This window comes from Vanessa cardui, chromosome 18, assembly GCF_905220365.1.
Source record: "Vanessa cardui chromosome 18, ilVanCard2.1, whole genome shotgun sequence".
NCBI lineage: Eukaryota > Metazoa > Arthropoda > Insecta > Lepidoptera > Nymphalidae > Vanessa > Vanessa cardui.
In genome coordinates, this window is record NC_061140.1 from 527,402 (window position 1) to 542,051 (window position 14,650).

A 14,650-nucleotide genomic window follows, 5' to 3' on the forward strand; every position below is an offset into this window, starting at 1 on the left:
TTTTAGTTTTAATAACACCAATCCATAGAAACTATTCTTACTCTAAAACTTGTTACGACTAACTATTGTAGATATGGTAATTAGGTAACTGCATAATATTACACAATTGGTTTTGATATGCATACAATTAATACTACTTGGCACTCGAGTTATATTTAAATGGCGTTATGATACTATAAATCATTCTCTATATGAAGTTTTCTATAGGTATTCTTATTATGAGTAATATGCACGCACGCTTCGTTGCGTGAACTATAATGGTTAATCTGGTCAGCTGCGTACGATTTAATCACATTTGTTAAAGTAATACTTGAGATTGTTATATCGATCCCAGAACTTAAACGACTCAAGGCGACTAATAATGTGATAATTTTTTTCCCAAGGATCTTATTTTAAAAGCTTAAATATTAAACAATAACATAGTTTTCATTAAGAAGCTCGAAGTTCTAACAAAAAAATAAACGAAAGCGGAAACATTAGAAATAATGAAATTAAATGTTTCACTCAACAAACTCAAGAGTGGAAGAACACGGTAAAACGTTTGACCTTTCACCTTTCCCTTTTAACTCTCAGGACGCCACTGAACCATAGAGTTTGTAACTTGTAAGCTTTATATATTAAACCAAATTTCAAAATTACTCTAAAAGTATTGTTATAAACTCTTTGTAGGTGTGATGGAAGGTTTATGAAAGGACATTGGCCAATAAATGTACCTTCGTTATTATCAAATTAATATCATAAGTATAATATGTTAAAAATAAATAAAACACACTCATGTAATGTAATAATTATTATTCATAAAAATTAAATTAAACATCATTCGAGTTTGGTTCGGTTCCCTTAAGGCACGATAAAGGCCATAGATTGCAATTAAAGCTAATCATTACTTAAAGTAATAATAATTAATTGTAAAATGAAAGTTTTACATATGGTATATATAAAAGATTTCAACTAACATCTTGATTTTAAGTAAATAAATTTTCTAGAATTAAAAAAAGAACATTTTAGGTACATACATAGCATGTTAAAATTGATATTTAAGTGCACTGGAATTTAAATTCCTATAGAAATAGGAAATACTGTTAACAATGTATAGAATGTATTACATAATCTGTGACTAATATAGATTATGTATTTATATGAAAAAATCTAATTATCAGTTTTGCTACGAATGTGTTAATTATATTTTCTGAAATAGATAAATATATTATCTATTTAATTATTATTACATTTATTCCTAGTAGTCTGTGTTAGTGTTCAGATATACATATATGAAGTATTTTATTTAACAAAACATTCATTTTACATTTAATATGTAATTTAAAAAAAACTTACATACTATGTTTTTTTTTCTCATATTATTAATAATAAATTCGAGAGAGCAATATGGAATAGAACTTAACATTTTGAAGGTTAAAAAATACAAGAGCACCACCAAATTTAAATATAGAATTATTTCGATAGAAAAAAATATATAAGTAATGTGTAGACTGTATATAGACTATTCTTTTAATACTCTGTCAATAAAGGTAATTTTTAATCAGTCTTGAGTGTGTAGAAAATTCAAAAATTAAGTACTAATAATAAAAATTATACAGTATTAAACTTTTTAATAGTTTACTTCAATGTATGAACACTAAAAATTATTTTAATAAAACATTTGGGAGATTCTTAACATGAGTTTCGTTTATAATTAAAGTGTTAATATTTACTTTCTTCTTAGATAAAAAAAAATGTTTTGGAGTAAAAAATCTAGGGAGTATAAAAGTCTACATCCTATAAAAAAATTAAGATTAAAAAAGAGCACCTGGTTTGTGTTCAATCAGCATATTGTAGAGATCAAAATATTTAAATGAGAGAAATCACAAATTTGGAATGTAAAATTAAAAACTATTATTCTTATAAAATAATACGGCACATTCGCCCCGTTAATAAAACAAAAAAATGGCTCATTGGTTCCTTTTCTGCAGGTACTGCTACAGATTAAATAAAGAATAAATAAAGTCTTACAATTAATTAAACTAAAGATATTATTAATCAGCTCCATTATAAAATAAGCTGATGTTAAAAAAAATTGAATTTATAAATTGTAAGAAAGAAACCATTGCTAATGCAACAAATAGACTTTCACTGACTGTATAAATTAACCATTAAAATTTATAAACCAATAAAAAGATCAATTCTTACAGATGAAGATGAAATAATTTTTAACTTTTACTCTAAATTTCTGTATGTATTATAAATGGCCATCAAGTGGCCATCAATCTATTACTTATTTATTGTAACTGTAACATTACCAAATGAGTGATTAACTGTTTCATTTCCCACTGACTATTAATGTGTTACTGTATCTTGCATCCTCGTCTTTTCTTATGCATGTCGGCCTGCTTAATCTTTTTCTTTGCTAAGTCTTCCGCTGTTATATCTGATATGACTGACAATCTCTTTGAAGGATCAGGCCTCTCATAGCCTTGCTGAGGTGTATTATCTGGGGGATATGTTGATGTATACAAATTGTTATTTTCACTGAGACTGTGTGGCATAGATGTATTTTGGTTATCGATTCCTGACAGAATATTGTCTGTTGGGTAGTGCGAAGCTGGCCTAATGCTGATTGGGTCAGGGAACCTTGGTTTTTTGCCAGATGAAGGTGGAAGAGGAGGATGTCGGTGTTGAAGGGAAGTTTTATGAGAATTAGAAAAACTTGGTGTATCTGAGTCAAATGATTTTGAATGTTTGTGAGAGATATTCAAATTACTATTTGAAGTTCCAGCTTCCTGTTTATAATATTGTTTAGATAATTCTTTGGATAACAATGCACTCTCCTTGGACTGAATGTGTTCTTTTTCAAATGGCTCCACATAATTGAGGTCAGAATCCACAGACTTACAGAGCCTTAACCCATTCTCTCTTATTAGGTCTCTTGGATTGCTGTAAGCATCGCAGAGAGTTGTTTGAGGTGGTTCTGATGGAGGCACTTGCTGTTGGGCAAGTCGCTGCTGTTTTTTTAACAGTGCTTTTTGCCTTGCTTTTTCTTTTGCTCTCTGCAATTTTTTATACTCTCTCTCCTGTAGCAGCCTGGCTAACTCTCCATCCTGTGCCTCAACTGCACATTTCATATCAGAAAGTAATGCATCTTGACCTTGATTTTCTTGACTGAGTTGTCTTGCTAGTCTTGCATCTCTCTCTTCCTGTTCAATTCTACGCCTCATTTCCTCAATTTCGGTTGCAGAAAGCCCCAACTCTTCAGGATCGATATCTGGCGGTGCGGCAGCAGGAGCTTTAGACGAGCTTGGTTTGGGACTCGGTGGATGTGGGTCGTAATTTGGAGGACGATGTTGTCTGCGAAGGTTAATTTCGGCCATTTCTCGTGCTATTTCTAAATCTATATCTGCCTGGCGGCGTCGTGCCAACTCACGTAATCGTACCTCATGCTCGATGTCTCTTTGCTCATTCAACGCAACAGGAAAATCCTCCCGAATTTGCTGATTACGATACCTATTTTCGCAAAGGTGCGACGATATTTCTCGGTCTTGTAGATGATGAGCTAATGCTCCATCGGTCCGGACCAGCCACTGTTCACGTAGATCCGTCACATGCCCGATCTTAGGCATGGTGTCACTTGATTTTAAACGCGACATCCGTGTCAACAGCCTTTATTTTTCCAAGATTAATACGACGTCGGTAATACGAGTGGGAACTTTTGCAACGTAATATTATTAATGTGTAACACGAACACTCATGATGCGACTCAGTCTTATCAACAAATACCTTTCACATTAAGCACGAACTTTCTTCGTGCTCCGTGAGAATAAATGAACACTTTTTATGTTTCTCGATCTTCGAACAATAGCTTTGATAATCTACATAATTAACTACTGAACTTGCACCTTGCTATACCATTTACGATGTCATATCCCTCCTCTTCACAACAAATTCATGAATAATTAAGAATTCCAAATAGTTGACACTACTGATCATGACAGGTGAATTCTTCAATTTGAAGTAGTTAAGCACCACACGGGGTTGCCAGACCTTTTATCATTAGGTCACTGCCGGCTTACTCACTCCTCAAAACCCGAACACAGTAATACGTACAATAAGTAGGTACTGAAGACATGCAAAGTAAAGATATTTTAGTATCGTGATAAGATACTTAATCGTACGTGAACAAAATAACTAAAAAATCGTATAAGTACGACTTAAACTTGTACATTTAGCAGCACTGGTAGCTTATAACAATGAATATAGACGTAGCCAAAATCCAAATCCATTATTTGATTAGTAGGAGAATGTTAAAATAGAATAAATAAAACTTAATATGTTGTAAAAAGTTAGTGACTATATTTTATATTAAATGAAAACGATAATAATGTATTTCAATATTTTAAGTCATGTTTCAGATAATGTTCCTCCTGTTGAACGTCGCTTTATAGAACTGCGAGGACATTTCTTGAACTCATTTAATTTTGAATTTTTTCCCGTATCTGCAACGATGTTTTACAAAACGCTTAATTAATCAGATACAAAAAATAGTCTATCAAATTAACATTATATATATATATTTATATTATAAAATGATTGATGTTTATTTGAACTGCTGCAGGTGTACAAATTAGTAGTATGGTGGAATGCATGTAGGACAAACAGACAAACTTTAATTTCTTATGAATAACAAGTCCGCGTGTATAAAAAATATATTTAATAAAAATAAACGAACATTACACTGACCTATTCTGCTTGTAAACTCGCTTAGCCCTTTTTTGTTTGCCGTAACAAAAAATGCCTGTTCAGACATTCGATAAAGCCAGTTTGACAATAATGGAAACCTAATTAAAAAAACATAAACATATATTTTATATATGAAAAAAAGACAAATACATTATTAATACTGCAAGTGCTTCAAAATTTGTTATAATCAAATGCTACTATTCTCGGATAAAGATCCAATGTTGGAAAGCAAACAGTAATATTCAATCGATAATTATGATCCACCTTTTTGACTATTTGTTTATTTATATATCCGATATATCTTTAATAAATAAATGATTTAATTCGTATAAATTAATTTAAAAAAATTCATTTATATAAAAGTTTTTTTTTTTTTTTTATGAATAATAAATGGCAGCAAAAGAAATACGATGCTTGCTTTATTAAATTATTTTTTACCTTTGCTTGTCTATTGGAACCAAAATATCCGCTGTGCTGATGGTAGCTGCAACACAGATGTCACCAAGGGTCAACCACGAGCCACTTAACCACAAGTGCCCAGTTAACATCGTTTCCAGATCTTGATAGGATTTTTCAATATCTTCTATAGGTTGTGGCATTACATAGCGGCTATTTTCGTATAAAATTGGGTACTAAATAAAAAAGATACATTCAATAAATATATATAACTACATGTTATTTGAAAGCTTAACGGATATTAAATAAGATGAAGGGTTTGCTTGGTAGTAGGGCTTTGTGCGAGACCGTCTGTTAGGTACCACTTACCCTAACCACCTAGCTATCTATACTGATCAGATATTATATTGCTAAACAGCAGTAGCTAATCAAGGTTGGTGTTTTTTGGATTGATGGGTGAGTGCCCTTATGCCAGTGTGACTACAGGCATAAGGGAAATAATATCTTATTCCCAAGGTCAGTGGTGCGTTGGCTATGACGACAGCTTACGATCAGGTGGCGTATTTTCTCGTCCGCCAATCTATATCATGAAAGATAAAAGGTTCAAGAGAATATAAAAAATGGATGGTCTTTAACTATCTACGAATTTTTCCACGTCCTTTGGATGTAGAAGATGATTATTATTATTGTTTTGTATGTAGTTTTTGGTAATTGCATCCAGAATGACATTAAACATAATTCTCTTAATAATAAATGGTTCTATTGACCATTTAGCACTGGATTACATAATAAGGGTTTAAATATAGAATTTTAAGGGTTTATCAATACTCCCGTTATGCAAGCTTTGATCGCGTATTTTACGTTATTAGTTTTCCGTCAAAAAATTCAATCTTCTTATATCTAGAATAATCTCGGTCTGCCCTTAGATCTTAGCCCTAAGTTAAGTTAGGTGTGAATAGGATAGCCCTAAGCTAACTTAGGGCTATCCTATTCACACATTTAATGATACCTAGACCTTAGCCCTAAGGCTAAGGTCTAGGTATCATTAAATGGCTTGAAAAGAACTACACTAAATATGTTTACTTTGCCTTTTCAGTTACCTACTACAATCACCTTTCCTAAAGCATTCTACTGAAACGAATCTTCAGGATTATATATGATTATAATGATCGGTTATTTAAAAACTAATCGGTTAGTTCGTAACGCATACGATTTCACACACTTCAGTTTTTTTATCCTCTTAAGTATTTTATTTATCTAATCACCTAACTTCTCTTGATCTATCTTGAACATCTCTCGATTTTTCAGCAAATTTCCAAGCATAACCCTTTCCAGAGTCATTGACGTCTTTTAACTGGTTTATTTGGTAAATCAGACCCATCGTAAATCCACGAAAACACGCAAATTAAAGATTTTGTGGAATTTCAAAAGGTCCAAATTAGTTATTCTTCGGGTAACTTGAAATAATTTCAATCACTGCTTAAATTTAGTCTATCGATTAGATTAGATTCTAAGAATAATCCATTCCTCATAATATAAGTTCGTTGTTACTGTCAAGTCCATTAATCTATTTCTTAAATGACTAATTTATTACAATAGTATTTAGAAAATCACTCACCACCGACACGTAGTAACGTGGCTGTAGAATTCCACTATCATAGTGCAACAATTGGTCTACCAGCGAGCGTCCAGCTGGATCTTGAGGCAACATTTTTTCAGATTCATCATACCGAGAAGCTAAATATGTATTGATTGCATGACTAAAAAGCAAAAGCTTTAATGTATAAAACATTATCATTTTAAAAATTAATAGCAAATACAGATATGCTTATTACCTGTCGCGTAAAATTAATTCTCTGTCTTTTAAAATCGGTAGTGTTCTAAATGGATTCATCTGAGGATAACATATAAGTCATTTAAACACTATATCAATTACAGTTTAAATACGAAATAAAAATTAAGTTTTCCGCGATGTGGTGGAAGAAGACACGTTATAGGATAGATTGATGATGACACAATCAGAATTGTATTTAAGGAACCAAAACGTATCTCTTGCGGGGCCATGTAGAGAGAATGACTGCTACAATAGTCATTCTGAAAAAAAAAACATAACTCCGACGAGTAAGCTCTTTAATGTAATGTAGGTATGTATGTATGGTACTTTTGACGTTACTACGACCAATAAAATATCTTATAGAAAAACCTCTGTGATAGCATAAATATGTGTATTTTGTTTTCACTGAGCTAGACGTTGTTATATGGGCTGTAGGTACGGGTGTGTTCCTCGTTTCCCAATCATTGAAACACTGCCATGAAACAAATACAAAATGACAAAAAAAATATTATAAAACTTGACTCACAGCTACAATTTCTGGAAGATTTTGCTCATCTTTATCAAGTTCCACATCGACTTCAGTTAGGCTCAAGTTCATAGCATCTAAAGCCATCATCACCGATCTACACGCGGGACTTCGGTCTGCCTTCCATAATGTGCAGTTGCTAAATTTATTTACAATGTATATTAGTTATGTGTAACAAAGAGTTCCAAGTATATTTCATTAAATATATTTCAGCGGTAACATATGTATGTAAGCTCATTGTTTTATAAAGTCCTATATTTATAATTTAAGTATTACTAACTGAAGCGTAGTGGATATTGTTTTACTGCTAGCTAAACCCATCGCTATACTAACGTATTATTAATCAGATTTAGATTAAAATTACATTAAGAAATTTAAGAAATAACATGAAATATGAATAAAAATTTTGATGACTTTACATTTTTGACAACTCGTGAAAAAAGATATACAAATATTGATGTTTTTTTTAATCATTATGAGATTTTCGGTATTATTTTATTATTGGAAAAGTTAAATATCCGAAGATCAGCTGATCTTTATTTTTTTATTCCAATAATATTGTCGAATAATAAAATTGAGTAGTTGAAAACAGTAATGTTTTCAACTTTGTATTCTCTATAAGACTTTTTTGTGCTTACTGATTCAGATTGAATTTTAATGTATTTAAATGTCTAGAATCCCATATTCGATCTCTCGCATTCAGTAGTTTGGGCCGACGCAAAGACGAACTACGTTTGATTTTAATTTTATAATGCTTCGATTATTACATAAAAATATTCCTACAAAAATGCTGCAATATTGTAATTTAAGTTATGCCAGGTAAGTACTTACTCAAGTTAACTATCAAATTACATTTGAATTTTATATGTGTTTTTGCATTCTTATTTAGATTATTTTATATTGTATCTGTTTCTTTTTTTTTAGAAATTATTCTCAACTACATATTATATGAAATCCTTTAAAGATAAAGCTTTTTTAATATATTAAAATGAGATACCTAATAAATTAATATTTTACAGAAAGTTTTAAACTAAATCAATGGAGATATCTTTGTACGAATTAAAATAGCACGGAGGTTTTACTCATTGTCCTTATTTTTTTTTAATATATGTGGCAGGACATCAAGCTTTGTTAAACCCATTGTTTACGGAGATGAAGTTTCTCCTCCGGTTAGGTTTGTATTGATGACAGCGTCAATTTTAAAAATCGATATTGAATTTCATAAAATCGATTTATTCAAAAATGAAAATCGGACTGATTTTTATCGAGAGGTAAGATAGGAATTGATTATATTATGAATGAACACTTCGTTTTAAAGATTAATTCTGTTACCCATATTTTTTGGTGATTTTATTTTCAATTACAGTTTATATCATCAATAATTATTAACATTCAAAATATAAGTTAATTTTTTAGTTTTTTCTATACTTTAACACTAATTTGTCTATACTTTAAAACTTACTTATATTGCTACTAAAGTTTTTTCTTTTTAGATAAATCCTCTGCAGAAGGTACCAGCATTGCAAGTTGGTGATTTAAAAATACTTGACAGCCATGCTATTGCTCTGTATTTGTGTCAAATCGCTGATGATAAAGACCTATATCCTCAAGATCCTGCACTGAGAGCAAAAGTTAATCAAATGTTGTTTTTCAACTCCAGTACTTTATTTCGTATTGATAGTTATATAATGGTAAGTTAATTTAAAGTAGTAGTAGCAGCGTAAGTACCTTAACAGTACGGTAGTAATTTTAATATTAAAGCATGCTTAAGTAAACATTATTTTTTTATAATATAAATTAAATTTCATATGTTTATGTTATTTTATTTAAATAATTAATAAGATTATATGTTTTAGTCAAAATATTTTGCAAGACAGCCTGTTAATAAAACAACGGTCGAAGAGTGGTATGCTGCCTTGGATTATTTAGAATACAACTTAAATGATAATTGGCTGGGAGGCAATAAGGTGTCGTATCATAAGATTTAAAAAATCCTTATATACTAATAATTTATTTGATCCAAAACATATTATGTTGATGATTTATTTTTTACAGATGCTTTTATGTGATATTTGTGCGGTAGCTGTAGTGACGTCTATGCTTCCATTGTTTTCTTTAACAAAACGGCACAAAAGGGTAAAACAGTGGATTGAAAACTTTCAATGTTTACCATTTTATGATATCAACAGACGAGGCTTAGTAAACTTACGCATGTGTATTGATGCGATCAATAATGTACGTGCATAATGTTAAAATTGATGACGATCATTAAATTATTTTTAGGAGTTATTGCTTGTGTTTTATTTACTATGTTATATTTAATATAATTCGTTATATAGTTGAGATACATATAGATACATTTAATGTTTTTGTTTCAAAATATAATCGATTTTTAGAAGTCAGGATATGATATTATAATCCATATTATAGAGTATGAATTGTAGTATGATCTCGTATTCTACAGTCTACATCACTGAAGTGATGTGATATGTCAAAATCTCAGTTGTCTATGGACTCTATTGATTGGTCAACGAGGAGATGTAAAAAATGGCTGCCTTGCCTTCTCCTACTCAGGTAGAATTAACGCAAATTAAATTATTTGTGTAGTGCAGATTAAAAAAAGTCGCAAATTCAGACCAAGTTTAATATATGGTCTTCTATATAGTGTGGTTCAATTGATGCAGAAGAAGCCGGAACATTACTATATTCGATGTCGAAGTGTTAAGGACTCTAGTCGGATCCACTGTCGTTAAAACTTGTAGTTTCTATGGGTTTTCTTAATTACTACTTTAATGTATTATTTATATAAATAGTGTAGTGATTCTTAGTGGTGTATATTCGAGTTATTTTTTATTACTTCCCTAATTACTTCGTAAAATCCCATAGTTTTTGCGCGAACATTAAATGTCATGAACTGTATAGACATGTCACACCCATATAACGATAGAAATTAATCGTGTAAAATAAATACTCGTGTAAATTTGGCTTTGTGAAATCTTCTCAAAATGTGGATTGAACCATTGCAGGTGGCAGGGACCCACAGTGCTATATATGAAGCGTATTATCACCAAGTAAGTGTAATGAAACAAACAGACTTTTTACTTATGAATTACATCGTATTTTGAATCGGTGTATCTGTAGAATGTAAGAGTAAAAACTCGTTATCGATTAGTGAGTAAAACTTAGTGTATATACGAATAATTTTTAGATAGTCAATTAATTATAAAATCAATAATTTTAATTTTTAAGACTCCTTACAATGTTTGAGAGCATATTCCGTAATTTATTGAAAGTTTGGAGCTTAGAAGGTAGTTTAGTCGAAAGACATTCTTTAAAAATTATGATTACACAATCACTAAAGATTTAAACTGAGTGATAAAAGTAGAGGATTAGTGTTGTTTTGATAATGATAAAAAGCTATGTTCCCCAATCTGCTGTTATTATATTTGATGAATAAATTATAATAAATTAGTACATTTTTTAAGAGTATCTGCTTTTTAACAGTCTGTTAAGTGGATGTATAATCTAGAAACTTAAAAAAATATATTGCCCTTGTTACAATTATGTGAATTAGTTGAATGTGTAGAATATTAGCATTAATTATAAGATCTTGTTAAAGTTTATGCAATAACAAATGCTAATTACTTAGCTGAATGTAATATTATAATTATAAAAATCAACTAACAATAAACCGTGAATTAACTTCTGCTTTAGAGTTATACAAGCTTCTCAATTTTTTTTAAATAGAAATTTCTATATAGTAAATGCTCAGTATTATATTGATTAAATTTCCTAGTAACACATGAAAAATATTGAAATGAGACTAAAATGTTATATATTTTTTATGCCTTAGATTGAACCAATATAAGCACTGATTACACTTTTTCACCTTGAAATGAATATTACTTATAAATATGATCTGAACTGCACATAAAAACTATATATATATATATATATATATACTTGATCTCACTTGAATGTAGTTTGTTATATTGATTTTTCTTACTATTATTCTGTTAAAGTCTTATTCAATTTTTCCTTTCAAGTATAAATAATAAGTATTTAATGGGTGATTGAAATGTTCATGCATTCTAAATGGCATCCAAAATATTTTTCCTAAGAGTAATATTACTTGAATGAATATTGCAGGTAGACCCAAATGGCACAGGAGCTATACAAGCTTTGGATGCTGCCCGATTCCTCAAAAAGTCACGGCTCAGTGATGTGGTACTTAGCAAAATATGGGACCAGTCGGATCCCACTGGAAAAGGATATTTGGACAAAGTAAGTGCCTATAAAATTACCTAATAAATCGATTTTATGTTGGTTGATTAATCATGTTATGTTAATTTAGTTTCCTGACTTTTCATATCTACTATAAATGTATGGGATGTTATGTTCAAATTGAAGTAATGTAAATGTTTAAATCTAGAAATTGTTGTGTAAAAAAACATAAAAATTAGAGTAAAATTGAGAGACTATATTTAAAAAAAAAAAAAAAATTTATACAAAAATCACTAAAATTTTATTATTCTAATATTATTAACATATAACTGAGTGCCTTGTTGGTTTAGTACCTTATTATAGCTACCAGATATATGTTAGATAAATTATCTTTTATAAATATGAATTTTATTCTAATGAGGATAAGTCTAAGGCTAAGCTCTAGATGGGCACCGGGATTTACATATGTAATGGTCAGTCACACTTTGACTCACTATAAATTATAATTGAGCCACAGTACTTCCATTACTAGGGACATAAGTTCATTATGAAGGTAAGTGCATATGAGGCAATTAATTAATGGCTAAAGACTAAGGCATTACAAATAAGTTAATCTCTATAGGCAAAGGTGACAATCAATGGTTTTTCTTTAATTTGAAAGTATACTTAAGGCACAGGAAAATTTATTGTTCCAAAATTTTAGCAGAATAATTTGTAAAGAATTTTGTACACATAATTTTGTTCTTACATTTGTACAAAATATTATTCATAGAAATTTATGTGTATCAGAAAAAATTACATGTTATCTTATCTAATATGTAGACTCTTATTTGTTTCTGAAGTTTATTGTAAATGTAAATAATCTTTAAAACATTAGATTACTATTTGTGTTAGACTTTTTTCATTCTACATCTGATTTAATGTTTGTGTTCAAGAAAATAATATGGTTCACTTAGAATATTGCAACATACTATTTGTATAGATATGTTATAGATGTGTCTGTAGATGGAAATTTGGTTGAATTGAAAAAAATATTAATTAAATTTTGTTTGTGTCTGTTTTATTAAAAAAACAATTAATTTTAAAATGGATTGAGACCCATTTCCATTTTCATAGAACTATAGATTAGGTAATTATAATATGAGAGAGATTTATTATTATAATAATGTTTTGTTCTTCATCTTATTAGGGTTCTATCATGAAGGTTATATTCATGGTGATAATTTCCATACAAAGATGCTAAAGAAGTCTAATAAAATGTTAACCTAATAATGCATGCTTCTAAAAAAAGTAAAAAATAGTACCAAATTCTGTAAAACACAAAATGTGCTTGAAGTGAAATAAATAAATCATCTGAAGTCGAACATATAATCCTCCTTTATGTAAATAAAATAATTAATCAGATTTAACATTAAATAACAACAGATAAGATAATAATTTTGATTGACAGTTGAATGTCGATTGAATGGCTGGTATCCACTAAGACTGGCATGCAAAGCAACATCAATAAAATATTTTAGTATTCTACATCTACCATGGAGTACTATAATATTCAAATATTTTATTATGGTATTTATTAATCAATAAAATATTTATTCCTTCTATGGTATAAATTAGTTGGTTCAGCTTGCAAGTTATGCCTTTGCTTATGAAATTGCGGCTTTCATGTATGTATGTAGTAACCTCTGTGTAAAATTTTATGACAAGATATTTATAATATTATGTATTTCAAATATAAACTGAGTGATAAAGTTCGTACATTCAGAAATTTATTTCTGTAAATAGCTTGTGGATTATAAAACTGTTTTAGTGTTGCCATTGATCAAATAGTTTAGTTATTATGTAATATTATGTTATGGAACAGTATTGCGAATATTTCTTCAATGAATATTCACTTATTTCATATCTATAAATATAATGGGAGAGAAAATCGGATTCTCTATACAGACTTTTTGTGAAGAATTTATTCATAAAATTTTTGAAAAGACAAACTATTGTTTGAGGTTTAATATAGGATTTATGAGTTACATACATATTTTTTATTAACTCGATGTGTTTTAGTATTCAGAAGGAATTTTAAATTTCATTATTCTCTTTTTAAAATAAACACAAAAATAATGTACGATAAAATACATACATCAAATATGTAATGTAAGATTTTCTTAAACATACTGCATCAACATGAAATATAACAAAACTCATTAATACAAAAATCTATTTTTAGCTCAATATTTGTTTACCATTCTATTAATATACTACAAAGCCATGATACATTATTGCTAACATATAAACATATAACATATACATATATGGCTTGAAAATATTTAAATCCTAATATGAAATTTAATAAATTTCAACAATTATCGAAAACAAAATTCGTTAAATTATAAATATGTATACTCTCTGAGACGTAATAAGAATGGTAATTTATTTATTGAAATCTCTGTACAAGAATAAATTTAGGAGATTGTCGCTTCGATTCGATTTAGATTAATAAAGAGTTATTGCTACTAAATGGTAGACAGTTGGCGACGGACAAGGTCAAAGGATCTCGGCTTTCTTATATCTTTCATATACATGCCTAAGAAATAGTTTTATTATGTAATGATGACAGTATTGATCCTCTTTATTAGTCTAGTCGCTACTGACTCATACGAGTAGTACAGTCAGTACAAGATCGGGTATTCGGATATTCTGCGTCGAAACGTAGAAAGCAGGGCCATCTCAGCCCACTCCTCGGCCTACGGGAGCATATGGGATACTGGGATGGGTTTTTATTGGCCATATATCAAACAGCACTTTATTTAAAATTAATATCTGAAAGTACTTGTTTAATCAGTAATCTCTTTTTATAATCAGTAAGATGCGAAATTAATTAGTGAATCCTTAATTTGCTTTTTGACACAGCAAATAATATAATGCTCATCTTCCGCTTAGGT

At 29.6% G+C, this 14,650-nt stretch overlaps 4 protein-coding genes across 4 annotated transcripts in view; 2 read left to right on the forward strand and 2 right to left on the reverse strand.

Annotated features, from left to right (window-relative positions):
- Window positions 1-775: 775 nt before the first annotated feature.
- Window positions 776-4,018, reverse strand: LOC124537454. Its single transcript, XM_047114307.1, has one exon. It carries the CDS (start codon window positions 3,639-3,641, stop codon window positions 2,343-2,345), a length of 1,299 nt encoding a protein of 432 aa, XP_046970263.1. The 5' UTR covers window positions 3,642-4,018; the 3' UTR covers window positions 776-2,342.
- A 335-nt stretch (window positions 4,019-4,353) lies between these two features.
- LOC124537503 (glutathione S-transferase 1-like) lies at window positions 4,354-7,921 on the reverse strand. Its single transcript, XM_047114373.1, has 7 exons — window positions 7,768-7,921; window positions 7,488-7,626; window positions 6,963-7,021; window positions 6,746-6,887; window positions 5,170-5,363; window positions 4,732-4,829; window positions 4,354-4,487 (listed from the first exon to the last, which is right to left on the reverse strand). The coding sequence occupies exons 1-7, from the start codon at window positions 7,806-7,808 to the stop codon at window positions 4,393-4,395; spliced, it is 768 nt and encodes a 255-aa protein (XP_046970329.1). The 5' UTR covers window positions 7,809-7,921; the 3' UTR covers window positions 4,354-4,392.
- Window positions 7,922-8,204: 283 nt separating this feature from the next.
- LOC124537479 (glutathione S-transferase E14-like) lies at window positions 8,205-9,747 on the forward strand. Its single transcript, XM_047114342.1, has 5 exons — window positions 8,205-8,306; window positions 8,605-8,758; window positions 8,981-9,178; window positions 9,344-9,454; window positions 9,543-9,747. The coding sequence occupies exons 1-5, from the start codon at window positions 8,239-8,241 to the stop codon at window positions 9,732-9,734; spliced, it is 723 nt and encodes a 240-aa protein (XP_046970298.1). The 5' UTR covers window positions 8,205-8,238; the 3' UTR covers window positions 9,735-9,747.
- A 220-nt stretch (window positions 9,748-9,967) lies between these two features.
- LOC124537519 (epidermal growth factor receptor substrate 15-like 1) overlaps window positions 9,968-14,650 on the forward strand; it is a 37,559-nt gene continuing 32,876 nt past the window's right edge. The window contains exons 1-3 of the mRNA XM_047114393.1: window positions 9,968-10,061; window positions 10,514-10,558; window positions 11,637-11,771. Coding sequence (XP_046970349.1) covers window positions 10,035-10,061; window positions 10,514-10,558; window positions 11,637-11,771 — 207 coding nt within the window. The 5' untranslated portion in view covers window positions 9,968-10,034. The remainder of the gene's footprint in view (window positions 10,062-10,513; window positions 10,559-11,636; window positions 11,772-14,650) is intronic.